Source organism: Harpia harpyja, chromosome 3 (genome assembly GCF_026419915.1).
Source record: "Harpia harpyja isolate bHarHar1 chromosome 3, bHarHar1 primary haplotype, whole genome shotgun sequence".
NCBI lineage: Eukaryota > Metazoa > Chordata > Aves > Accipitriformes > Accipitridae > Harpia > Harpia harpyja.
In genome coordinates, this window is record NC_068942.1 from 56,518,213 (window position 1) to 56,530,659 (window position 12,447).

Sequence of the window (12,447 nt, forward strand, 5' to 3'; positions counted from 1 at the left end):
CTGCGGCAGACAGCCGCAGGAGAAAAACCTTCCCTGACCCACCAGAGACAGCACAGCCTAGTGCTCTGCAGGGAATGGGCCTTAATTCAGGGAAGGGGATGGTCCCATGCTAGCATGGAGGGGACCCTAACTTTTACAGGTGAGCTGCCCCAGGCTGCTTTCATGGCCAGCAGAGGACCAGGGGGCTGCGGGGGGGGGGGGGGGGGGCAGTGGGGAGCAACGGTATAGGGACAAGTAGAGGGAGGTGGGAGGGAGGCGAGTGGGAGCGAAGCAGAGGGGTCTGGGAGCACAGCACAGCCCCGGGAGAGCGTTGAGCAGGAGCGGGCTGGTAGATCCTGGCCCGGGCACCTCGGCCCCATGGGGAGCCCAGGCACCCGCTGAACCTGGCTCCCATTCAAGAGCAGCTGTCAGGACTCAGATTAGCATGAAGGTTATTTTCAGTCAAATATTTCTACAGCCCACCCCTTTCTCCTCCCTTGAAGGGATTGAATTTCTTTTTCCATGTAGTGCTCTGGAAGAGAGGAGGAGAGGAACAAGGCAGAGGAGAAGGGGTGCCTGGGCTCCCTGCGCGGCAGAGCTGCTTTTTGTACAGTCAGCCGAGGGCAACTTAGCCCCAGCTCCCACAGGGGCCCATCTTGCCCAGGCCAGGTGTCCCAAGCATCTGCAAGGACTCCAGGCATCCATCTCGTCAGTGAGAGGCAGGCGCCCTGCAATGATGGCCAGGCTGCTGGCTAGGGCTTGCTGCCCCAAAGCTCTTCCTCAGGGTCCCAGATGCCCCCCTGGGTCAGTGACTGCCCGAGCCTGGAGCAACGGGCCCCTCACCGCCTACATGCCCGAAGCCGTCGCCTTTCCCAGACCCAAGGACCACCAAGGCTTGTACAAGGTGTCAGTGGAGCAGGGGGATGCCTTCTGGGGAGCACTAGGGAGGAGCCGGCTCACCTGGATCACCCCCTTCCACTCTGTCCAGGACTGTGACCTGCGCCAGGGCAGGGTCTCCTGGTTCCTGGGTGGGCAGCTGAACGTGTCAGGTAAGGAGGGGGGGGCGGGCATGGGAGCCCACCAAGTGCCTGCAGGTGCCTCTCTGTGAAGGGCTTTGGCCCTGGGAGCAGATTGGAGGAGTACAGAGTTAAATGGTTGGCATGAGGGGGATTCCCAAAAGGTCCAGCTGGTCCTGCAGTGGCTGTAATGTAAGGATGTGTCTGGTCCTAAGAGAGCAGCTGGGTCTCGCTGGAGGGGCTGCAGCTGGATTGGGGCATGCTGTGGGCCAGGCAGCTCTCCCTCAGCTTCTATGGATCCCACAGCAGTGCAGCGGCTCCGTTCAGTAGGACCATATGCAACAGCACCGAACCCAGTGCATTCAGCAGGCAATGTTGCACTAGGTTATCCCTGCCCAGAGAAGGCAGTATGTATCTGCAGAAAGCAAAATACAGGAGCAATGAGCGGTACTGGAAGTCCCCACAGCTGTGGGAAGCTCTTCTTCTGTGGGCTGGGGCTACTGCCTTAGCGGGGCTACTAGGGCAAGACATAGGGGCTGGTGACACTGGGTCCTGCTCACAGTGCTCTTGATTCCAGTGTTCAAAATCTGAGACAGACCTCTCAGAAATCAGGTCTTATGTAGTCCATTTGGGCAGGACAGAAGGAGTTATTTACCTTTGGGATTTGAGATCTTACTGTTCCCCCTTTCATGTGTGTTTCTTCCTCTCCCGGAAAACTACAAATGGTCAGGAGAAAAAGGCATTTTGGTATGCAAACTAGGGCTGCTGCATCATCCCATGGCCTCAGTAGCAGGTTTAAGGAAAACAGAGTGAAACAAGGCTTCTGAGGAAACTGCAGCTGCCAGCAATGCGGTAAACTTTTCTCAGAAGAATTACAGCCAAAGCCACAGCCAACCATGTCCCTGGAAAGCCAGAGACTGTGCACTCCTGGCCCTGGTTCTCTTCCAGCTTGGACAAATGCACCCTGCAGACTTCCTGCACAGAGCTTCGCTTCATCCTACGTTTGTTATTTAGGAGCACCACCACCAAAAAACTGCCCTACTCCACCCCAGAGGCAGCTGCAAGGCAGTGCTGGGTGGAATGATGGCTGAGTTGATGTTTGTCAGGCCCTCTGAGGGCACTAGGGATGTGACCTCCAAAGGGACTTCAGGCAGTGTCTGCTCTGGACTGTGTTAGGTTGCAATTAAGAGGGAAGGTGATAGTGGGGATTGGTAGGTATTAGAGTGGTAATGGACTTGGGATGGTGCTTGTGATCTGCTGTCTGGTATCCACAAAGGTTGTTTCAGTGGATGCACAAGGCTAATGCTAAGAAGACTCACACACAGCCCTGACTGTTCTGAAAACGGGACTGCCAGTGCTGGCTTTATGGGAATTAGGAGGTACTGAGGGTTGCTCTGGCAATGAGACTGGGTTGTCTTTTCCAGTGAATTGTCTGGACCGACATGTCCATGTAGCCCCAGACAAAGTGGCCTTAATCTGGGAGAAGGATGAACCAGGAGAGGAGGTGCGGGTCACGTACAGGTCAGTACTTACCTCTGAGTGTATGAGAGATGTATTGCAGTGTGCATGAACACTGCACAGGGCTGATCTGCTGATGTGCATCATGTGAGGGGGTACAGCATCCCTTCACATAGATAGATCAACAGTATGGTGGCTGTTAGCTTGCCTGGGCTGATCTGAGACTTCAGCCTACCTCCTGATTAACCCTCTGGGGCCTGAGGTGTCCCTACCCAGCTGGGGACAGAGATGTAAGCCACTTGTGGCAGCACTGCAATGCTTGTAGGTAAGACCACATGGGAAAGTCACACGTGTGCCTTCTCAGCAAGGTTCCTGGTGTCTAAACCTGCAGGTAAATGGTCTGCAAGAGAGGCCAGATTTACAGCCACATGTGTGTTGGGAAGTCCCATGCTCATCTGCATGTCAGCAATGCTGCTGGGTTTGTCTCTCTGGGGCGACTGCCTGTCCAGCCCTGCTAGGTTGGTCTGGAGCCCTCCACCTTCCAGTTCAATTTGCCTGCTCTCTGAGTCTCCCCTACAGAATCCATTTAAATCCCTCTGCACACAGAACAAGTCCCTGTGTGCTCTCTGGCTCCAGACTTCACACGACAAACACGACCATCCACCGCTGCCAATCTCCCTGCATGGAGAGCCCTTCCATGAAATGAGTCACTGACAGCCAAGCCATGGTTTCTGGGAGGGATGCTTCTCGGGAGAGGCATTGTTTTGCTCACTGCTTTCCTACAGCTGTTGTTCTCTCTGGTGGGCCCAAGCTGTGGAGGACTTGACCTTCCCAGCTTTAGCAAAGCACGGGGCCCTTTTTTCATGGTGGAAGACATCTATCTAACTCCTCACGTGTAGCTTCCAGCCTTGCAGGGTAGTGTGTCGCTCCAGTTGTACAGGCTGATAAGAAATGTGCAGGCTGCCATTTGGAAAGTCAGCTGAGGTGGTGTGGGCTTGCTGAGCCAGAGGAATTGCCAGTGGCCATTGCTGGCCCAATGGCTTGCTCCTCATGCTGGCCGGTGAGAGCGTCAAGCTCTGTACAGAGGCCATTCTGTTTGATTTTTTCCATAAATAACGGCCCATGTTAGTGACTGTCTTCTCCTTTCCTTCCCACTGACATTTTACAGCTCTCCCATGGACTTCCAGCATGGGGGGTTAGGGTGCATAGGGATGTAAGCTGCATACCTGTAACTCTGAGGCCCCCCAACTTTATGCACACAGGTAAGATCTGCAAGAAAGTCTCTAACTGTGCCATTGCTTCTTTGGGCAGGGAACTGCTGGAGCTGACGTGCCGCCTGGGAAACACCTTGAAACGGCAAGGGGTGAAACGGGGTGACAGGGTGACAATCTACATGCCCCCATGCCCGCTGGCGGTGGCTAGCATGCTGGCCTGTGCCCGCATTGGGGCTGTGCATGCTGTGGTGTTCGCCGGGTTCAGTGCAGAGTCCCTAGCAGACAGGATCCAGGATGGTAAGAGCCAGTGGGTAACAGGAACATGTGTTTTCCTTGGGGGACAGTGCTGAGCTTGTTGGTTTGGCAGCTGGGGGGCTCAGGGTTGTGCTGCTGGCAAAGGTTTTCTGAGTAAGACTCCCTGGGCTAACTGAGGGTGTCCTGCCATGATGTATGGCCATGGAGCAGGGATTAGCACCCCAGGAAATGGCACGGGCTCACTAACACCACATGAGATGGACTGGTTCTCTCCTTCATCCAAGGGACTGAAAAGCTGGGATACAGCATCTTCTCTGAGGGGATGCAACACAGGCAGGATGAATGGTAAACAAAGATGCAAAGCTGCTGGTTTTGCTAAATGGAGGACATGAGTAACAGGGGTTGGGAGACAGAGGGAGAGGTGCAGGGTCATGGTAGAGCCAAAGTGCTGTGTGACTGATGGAGAGGGGCAGAGCTGCTTATGTGGCTCTTCTGCATTCTGCAGCCCAGTCGGAGACAGTGATCACAGTGAACCAGGGCCTGAGAGGCGGCAAGGTTATTGAGCTAAAGAAGACAGTGGACCAGGCTGTGAAGCAGTGCCCAGGAGTGAAACGGATTCTGGTTTCCTTGAGGACCGACAGCAAGGTTCCCATGACAGCCCTGGACGTGCCGCTGGAGGAGGTGAGAGGCTGTCCAGTGCTACTGCCGCCTCCCCTGAGCAATGTGCCCACTCTGGGAACAGGGACAGGGGGTGGAGAGAGGGTGCTGGCTGGCCATGACAGTTTTGCTGGCATTGACACAATGTGGGGACATTGTCCTGCAGCAGCAGTGGCAGCTGGAGCTGCATATGAGTTCAGGACAGTCCCAGGAGCTGTCAGGATGGGTAACTGGTGGCTCTTCCCACAGCAGCAGCCCTGTACTGTCAGGGGTAGGCAGTGCAAACCAGGGCTCATAGCAGAGTGGAGCAGGGGCTAGAAACACCCCAGACATGGGCTGACATGTTCTGAGCCCAGCCTTGGACTGCCACTGCACTGTCACACATGGCTCTGCTGGTGGACCTGGCACCCTCTGTGAGCACCGCTGGCAGCTTGTGTGCGAGGAAGCAGGCAGTGAAGTTGTTCGTGTGCCCGTTATTTGTGGCACACCGGATGGCCAGGCCGCCAGCATGGAGCACTTTTTCTGAAGAGGTAAGCCCCTGCCGTGCATTTCTCTTAGCTCCCTGGAGCTGCACAGAGGTCTCCTTGCCTCTGCCCATCCCATCTGCAAGCAATTCGTGCTAGAAAGGCTTCTGTGCTGGTCAGAGCAGCGGCAGCTTAAAAATAGCTGTCTCTTACTCAGCAGGTCTGCTCTGGCTGAGGAAAGTGTTTGCTAGCTCAGCAAGGCGAAAGAGAGTTCAGGCTGGCTAGCAAAGGGAGGGGAGGTGCAGAGGCAGGGAGAACGGCATTGGGGGAGCAGGGTAGCACAGGTGCTCAGAGGGAGGCTCAGGGGAGAGGTACTCAAGCGGGTGTAGGGACAACACAGGGAAGCCTGTGAGACCCCAGGAGAGAACTGCTGTGCTCTCTCCTGCAGGAGATGATGAAGGAGGATGCGTGCTGTGAGCCTGCTGCCATGGACAGTGAAGACATGTTGTTCCTTCTCTACACATCAGGCAGTACTGGCAAACCCAAGGGTCTGGTTCATTCCCAGGCTGGTTACTTGCTGTATGCTGCTCTTACGCACAAGGTAATGGATCCCAGCCACAGGGTGCTCATGAGCTAGCAGTTCATAGGCAATGCAGGGAGTAGACGTACTGCCTTGTTGCACCATGAGCTCATCTTTATCCAGAGCAAAGTCGGCCTACAGGTAGTGGGGAAGAGCAACACATGCTCTGGAGCAGGGCTTCCCAAACACGTAGGCCTCTGATCTACCTTCTTGGCTTTCTTCTTTCACTGCCTTATCCTAGACTGAATCATTGGATGGGATGCTCAGCCTTGCAAGGGTCATTTTATATTACTGGGTGAGGAGGAAGAAGCCAATTTGCTCCTAAAACCTCTGGCTTGCTTTCCCTACATGTAACTACCACAACTCAGGTGGGAGATCGAAGGCAGTGCTTCTGGGAGGGGCACATTTGAGGGTATCTGTAAAAACTGGTGAGTGCCCTCAAGACAAAGGGTCTATACCTGAAGAGTGTGGGTCATCTTTGGGAAGAGGAAAGCCTTTAACCCCTAGCATGCCCAAAGCAAACAACTGTAATAGAGCTGGATAAAAGGGCACTGAGCACAGCATGGAACTGCACTTGGCTGCAGGAATGGTTACAAGGGACATTTCCTAAGACATTATACAGAGTCCTCTGGAAGAGGGAGTTCTTCTCTGAACAGTCCCTTAGCTTTGGGTCTGGTTCTCCCTGTGTGTGACTGAAGTTCCAGTAGTGCCTCAGACCACACACCCTATGATACAGCAAGCTAAGTGCTGACTGGGTCTTCTCTGTCAGCCATGAGTACTGGAGGCCAGACCTCCTGGGGTGTGTGCAGGGGATGTGTGGAAGCCCTTGGTTTTCCTGTGAGCTAAGCTGTCTGTACAGCTGCACCCAGCATGATAAGTGACCCTCTCGAGACCATCAGAGATGGTTTGCGAGAGCCAGGGCTGCCATCCCAGAATGGTAATGCAGGGAGCGAGCAGCATGTGGCCATGTTAGCACTCAGGAGCACTGGAAACTGCGACACAGGGCTGGCATGCTCAGATCTCTCAGTTGGATGGGGTAGACCGCTGCTACCATAATTCACCACTCGGTTAAAAAGAGACAGAGCAAGCAGGGGAAGTTTCCATTACGAGCACCCTGGAGCACTTGAGGCCCTGGAGTCCCCAGCTGGCAGCCTACAGACAGGGAGCTGCAGGAAGAGACAGGAAGGTCCTAAACAGCAGATGCCAGAGCGGAAGGCGAGAAGTGATGGGCTAGCAGGAGACTGGCCCCTGGGGAGCTTTCCTGGTACTGAGTAAAGGAAAAGAAGGAGAGTGCTTGAGGAAGCTGGATGTGTTGCTGCCTGTCTGACGGCACCCAGTTCTACCCTGCACAGGGCAGGCTCGTTCCCTCATACTCCAGCCTTGCAGCGAAGGGTCTCCTGAGGAATAAATGGGGCAGCGGGAAGAAGAGCTTGTTCTGCTTTCTGCCTGCCTGCAGGCGCAGGGCTGCGCTCACCCAGCTGAGGCAGAGAGGTGCCAACTCCTGCGGGCAAGCTGGGGCGACTGGGCCGAGGCATCTCACGGTCCATCTGCTTGCTGCCTCAGTGCTCCTACGCTGGGCTCCTTGCTGAGCTCAGGGTTTTCCTGAGTCTTTACTGTGTATTTGGAGCCCAGCAGCACCTGGGAGTGGCTCATGGAGTCCTTCACCGCATTGCCCTTGCTTACAACTCCTCTCCTTCCATGTGGTCATGTAGGTGTGGAGGGAGGGACCATCCTCACCCTGAAAGTTCTCCTGTTTTGATGTGACAGGATACTTGGATCAGCCTTGTCTAGATACCAGCAGAAGGAAGGAAAGGCTGTAGCTCTCTGCTTTGGAAAAGAGCAAATTTGGCTGTGTTGGTTTTTTTTTTTTTAAGTGTCTTTCTCTCCTCCCACACCTTCATAAAGCACCTGACATTTTATTTTTTTCTGATAATGTTTTAAAAAACTCTTTGCGGGAAGAAGGTGTCCCTGCAGGGGTGGTGGGAAAACGGAAGGATACCATAACGTTAGGGTGGAGGAAGGGTATGCTGCTCCCGGTTGTCCCCCTTGCCGGGAGGGCAGGCCCAGGCTGTACCCCTCACTGCCTCTCCTCCCTTGTGCAGTACGTGTTCAACTACCAGGACAGGGATATCTTTGGCTGCGTGGCAGACATCGGCTGGATCACAGGGCACACTTATGTGGTCTACGGTCCCCTCTGCAATGGTGGCACCACAGTCCTTTTTGAGAGCACTCCCATCCATCCTAACCCTGGTGAGTGAGAAAGTGTCGTGGGAGCTGGGATATGCCACAGCCACCCTGCGAGACCCGCAGCAGGCAGGGAGCTGGAGGCTTGATGCCAGGACACAGGCAGCAATGGTTCTGCTGCCGCAGGAGCAGACCGCGGACTGTGCCCAGCAGACAGCTGCAAGGCCAAGAGTCTTTTCCTCCGGTTAGGAAACCACTGCTGCATCTCCAGGGGTGAAGCTGTTTCTCCCCATCCCTCCCTGCAGCATGGAGAGTAGCAGAGCTAGGTGATGTGGAGGAAAAGGGGCCACTGCTGCTTCTGGACTGCTTTAGTCCTTCCCAGTGTGGGATTAGCTTGTCTGAGGGTCCAGGCACTGCTCTCATCTCCTCTCCCTCTATCTTGGTCTCGGGCTGGGAGGATCTGTGTGTATGGTTACTGGCCCTGTTTCCATTCCAGGCCGCTACTGGGAAACAGTGGAGAGGTTAAAAATTAACCAGTTTTATGGAGCGCCCACTGCCATCCGCCTTCTCCTGAGATATGGCGATGAATGGGTGAGGAAGTACGACCGCTCTTCTCTCAAAGTGCTCGGCTCAGGTAACTGCTAGTGGCATGGGCTGGAGCAGCAAATCCTTGGGCATCAGGCTGTGCCTCTTCCCACAAATGCTAAGAGCAGCAGCACATGAGAGTGGAAAGTCAGGAGACTGCGCTATTTGGGGGTGGCTCTGTGAGCAGGCCCTGGGAAGCTTTGTCTTTGACCTGCTCTTTCAGCTTTGTCCCTTTGTCTTTCCCCTTGCAGTGGGGGAACCCATCAACAAGGAGGCCTGGGAGTGGTACTTCCACGTGGTTGGTGAGACACGGTGCCCAGTAGTGGACACATGGTGGCAAACTGGTGAGATGCGTACGACCCCTCGTTCCAGCTTCTGCTCTCCCAGGCTTTAGGAATGACCTGCTGCTTTGTTGGCCAAGTGGGAACGGTTGCTATTGACGCTCTTGTAGGAACAATGCCTTAAGGGGCCATGGACACCAAAACATGAGAGAGAGAAATGGCCTTTAAAGCTAACCCAGAGAAACACGGGGGAATTGATGGCAGGGAGCAGATCTCTGCTGAACTACATGAGCAAGATCATCCTTCTGCAAAGAGCCTTCCTTCCCCAGCTCTCTGGCAAACCAGCCCCAGCCTGTTGTCCAGCAGGGTGCAGTGAGGGCCAGGGCAAAGGCTGTTGGCCAAGCAGTGCTACCCAGCTTTTCTCTTGTCCCTGACTTTGATGAGCATTACAGTTTCTTTTGCTTTAGAAACAGGAGGCATCTGTATCTCACCCCGTCCTTCTAATCCTGGAGCGAAAATCCTTCCAGGCATGGCTATGAGACCCTTTTTTGGGATCAGCCCCTCCCTCCTGGATGACAAGGTACTTTTATAACCTGCAGCCTGGGCACTGGCTCGGCCCGCTTTCCCCCAGGCGCTTGCAGCATGTACTTGCTGATGGGAGCGGAGGTCTGTAACCGCATCTTTCCTGCTCACCTCTGCTAGATGGTAACCTTCTTTACTGGAAGGGGATTAACAGTGAAGCTGTTCTTCCAACTAGTGCAGAAGTTGAATTGTTTTTGCTAGCTTCCTCTGTCCTGACAAGACAGGCTGTGCTTGGGCTCCCTGGCACATGTCCTTCCAAGGTGAAGTAGCTAGGCAGGGACAGCCAGCCTCCCTAGAGGGACCCAGTGTCCCACCATGGTAGTCAGGTAGTTGCAGATATCTGCTGGGAGACACTGAGCCTGTCCCATTGTAGTTGGGGACACAGGACTCTCCCCACTGCCTTCCCTGACATTTCCATCACAGGGTTGTTAAATAGGCAATGACTAAACATCCCAAGTACCCTCAGCCATGGTTACTAAAATGTTAACTATTTTACAGGGAAACGTCCTTCTGGAAAACAACATCTCTGGAGCCCTTTGCATCTCGCAAGCCTGGCCAGGTATGGCACGAACCATTTACAATGACCACAAGAGATTTCTGGAAACCTATCTGACTCCCTATCCAGGTAAGGAAAACAGAAAAAAAGACAGGTCACAGCAGAGGTGTTTAGTTGGGTACAGTTGGGTCTGCTTGCTGGTTTTCTGCATGGGGGCAGGACTCAGGAGAGCTGGTACTGCTACTTTGTTCTTCCACAGGCCCTCCCGTGGCATTGAGGCCCTTCATCTCCCCATGCCTGATACCTCAGCACTGCCCTGGGAATGGGTCTCTCTCACCAGCCTTCCCCATTGGATCACATGTGGTTTTAGGGCAATGGATTTGTCCTTCTGCCCCCAGTCCCCTTGAGCACAGAGAGGCCTTTTGGTGCAAACCCTGTCAGCTTCTGTCGCTCATCCAGAGTTACTGAGCAAGCCCAAGAGTGTGTGTCTTGAAGCAAAGGGGAGAACCCGCACGACCACGTGCACCTGCACTGAAACAAAGTGCTCCCAGCTTGTGGTGATGAGGCAGGCTGGGCATTAGCCAGCACACTGCAGAATGAGGGAAGGAGCCCCATGACAGAGCAGGTACCAACAGAAGCAGAAGACTAACAAGGAAGGTAGTCACCTTCACTCTGAGCAGCTGAGGAAGGAGCAGAGTATGTGAGCCCTGGTGCCAAACGAGAGGAGAAGGGGGTGAGGCGAGAGTGCAGCTGGCAAGCAGCTGACATGCTCACTGCAACAAGTGACCATGGCGCGGTTCTGGCCACTGCAGGGTTTTTCTTCACTGGGGATGGTGTGTATCGTACCAGTGAGGGCTACTACCAGCTGACAGGACGGCTGGACGACATCATTAACATCAGCGGACATCGGCTGGGCACTGCAGAGGTGGAGGATATTGTGGTAAGTGGTGTGAGTGGGAGGTAAAGCCATCCAAGGAGACAGCGAAGGCACACTGGTGGTGCTCAGGGAAGTCTCTTTGAAATACCTGGACAGAAACATGCTGCTGCTGTAGCAGCAGGGAACAGCGTTGGACCTACAGCCTGCCTGTGGGAACAACTGCCTGCCCTCTCCCTTGCCATTCTGGCGCTCTGCAGCAAGGGAGGGACAAAGCCTGATAAGGTTGATGCTGTAAGTGGGTGAATCCCAAAGCAGCAGCCAGGCTTGTTAAGGAGGAGCATCCACAGGCCAGTAGATTGTGGGACCTGGTGGAGCAACCTGGAGGCACAGAACAGGGTCTAGAAGGTACAAGCCTAAAGCAGCCAGGGGAAAGACTTGTGTTTGCAGACAGACCTGCTGAGGCATGAAGGAAAAAGGGCAGAGGGCATATGAGGCCCTTCCTTATCCCTCCGCATTACTGTGGGCTGCAGCAGCCAAGCTGGGTCAGGACAGCTTCCAGGTGGCAGCCAGCCAGCTGAAAGCACTGAGCCAAACCCCAGCCCTGTTCTCTTCCAGAATCACCACGTAGCAGTGGCGGAGTCTGCTGTCATTGGCTACCCACATGAGATCAAGGGAGAAGGTAAGATGCTTTCCTGCCCCTGAAACATCTCTCATGGGGCTATTGCACTGCAGTGGGAAGTGGCACTGCCACACCCACCCCTGGCAGCATGCCACGGCAACACCATACAGCATGTTAGTGGGGATCTTGACACAGCCATCACAACCTACACAAGACCAGCTGGGCTTTGCATAAGGTGCCAGCAGTAGCACCATGGCAAAAGCACTTACAGCTCAGGCTACAGAGCATCCCCAGAGGCTACCAGCAAAGAGGGACCACTAGGTCCAGGTAGGCTCTCGGAAGCATGCTGTGCAGAGTGCTCAGTAACCTGGTGGTCCTTCTGCCAGGAGCCTACGTGTTTGTTGTGCTGAAGAAGGACAGTGGCTACACACAGGAGACTCTCACTGCTGAGCTACGGGAGTTGATCTCAAAGAAGATCGCTAAGTATGCAGCTCCAGAGTATGTTCAGGTAACACGTGAAGGATAGTCCAACACCCACCCTAGCAGCCTGGCCAACCCCTTTCCCTCAGCCTTAGCTCTGCTCTTCCCTGTCATAGGTCACACACCGGCTGCCCAAGACACGCTCGGGGAAGATTATGCGTCGGGTGCTAAGGAAAATCGTGGAGGACAAGGCCAGTGAGCTTGGGGACCTAACCACCCTGGACGACCATGAAGCTGTGCAGCAGATAATAGAGGGACGCAAGCTCCTGGTGGAGGGGTGGAAGAGCTGCTAGCTTGGCTCTGCCAGCAGCCACCTCCTGCTCCTCCACTGCAAAACTGGAGCCACATTCAGAAATGTCACTAAACAACTGGTGGCCAGTAAGTGCTCAGAGACCGTACCTCCACTGCAGTCTCAAAGTGACCCCTCTGCAACACAGAGATCCTCAAAACCTCTGTCTCTACACACCTATGAGAGGCATAGGAGACAACATGACTCATCACAGGCAGAACAGCAAGGGGAGGTGAGCTCCGTTTCCTCCCCTAAAAGAAGAGGGCCAAAAGACCTCATTGGCATTCCTTGTGCCTTGCAGTAGCTGTGAAGGTAGCAGCAGGGCAGGATGCCCAGCCCTGGATAGGTATATTACTCCTCCCCCTGCTCTGCTCTTCAGCAATAGTCTAGTCCAGGACCATTGCCAATATACAAGCATCTCCTCCAAAGCA

The 12,447-nt window shown here is 54.5% G+C and overlaps 1 protein-coding gene across 1 annotated transcript; it reads left to right on the top strand.

The window, feature by feature from the left end:
• Positions 1–533: 533 nt before the first annotated feature.
• On the top strand, positions 534–12,401 carry LOC128139790 (acetyl-coenzyme A synthetase 2-like, mitochondrial). The gene is made up of 14 exons (XM_052782699.1): positions 534–1,028; positions 2,420–2,516; positions 3,765–3,964; positions 4,428–4,603; positions 5,492–5,644; positions 7,726–7,873; positions 8,304–8,441; positions 8,644–8,736; positions 9,141–9,253; positions 9,754–9,880; positions 10,564–10,691; positions 11,244–11,307; positions 11,634–11,755; positions 11,844–12,401. Exons 1-14 carry the CDS (start codon positions 713–715, stop codon positions 12,018–12,020), a joined length of 2,052 nt encoding a protein of 683 aa, XP_052638659.1. The 5' UTR covers positions 534–712; the 3' UTR covers positions 12,021–12,401.
• Positions 12,402–12,447: the final 46 nt, after the last annotated feature.

What these genes read in the sequence shown, in the direction of transcription:
- LOC128139790 (XM_052782699.1), top strand. Translation starts at nt 713, where the DNA reads ATGATGGCCAGGCTGCTGGCTAGGGCTTGCTGCCCCAAAGCTCTTCCT. An exon ending in GAGGTGCGGGTCACGTACAG is followed by an intron (nt 2,517 to 3,764) that starts GTCAGTACTTAC and finishes TTCTTTGGGCAG; the next exon opens with GGAACTGCTGGAGCTGACGT. An exon ending in ATGCTGCTCTTACGCACAAG is followed by an intron (nt 5,645 to 7,725) that starts GTAATGGATCCC and finishes TCCCTTGTGCAG; the next exon opens with TACGTGTTCAACTACCAGGA.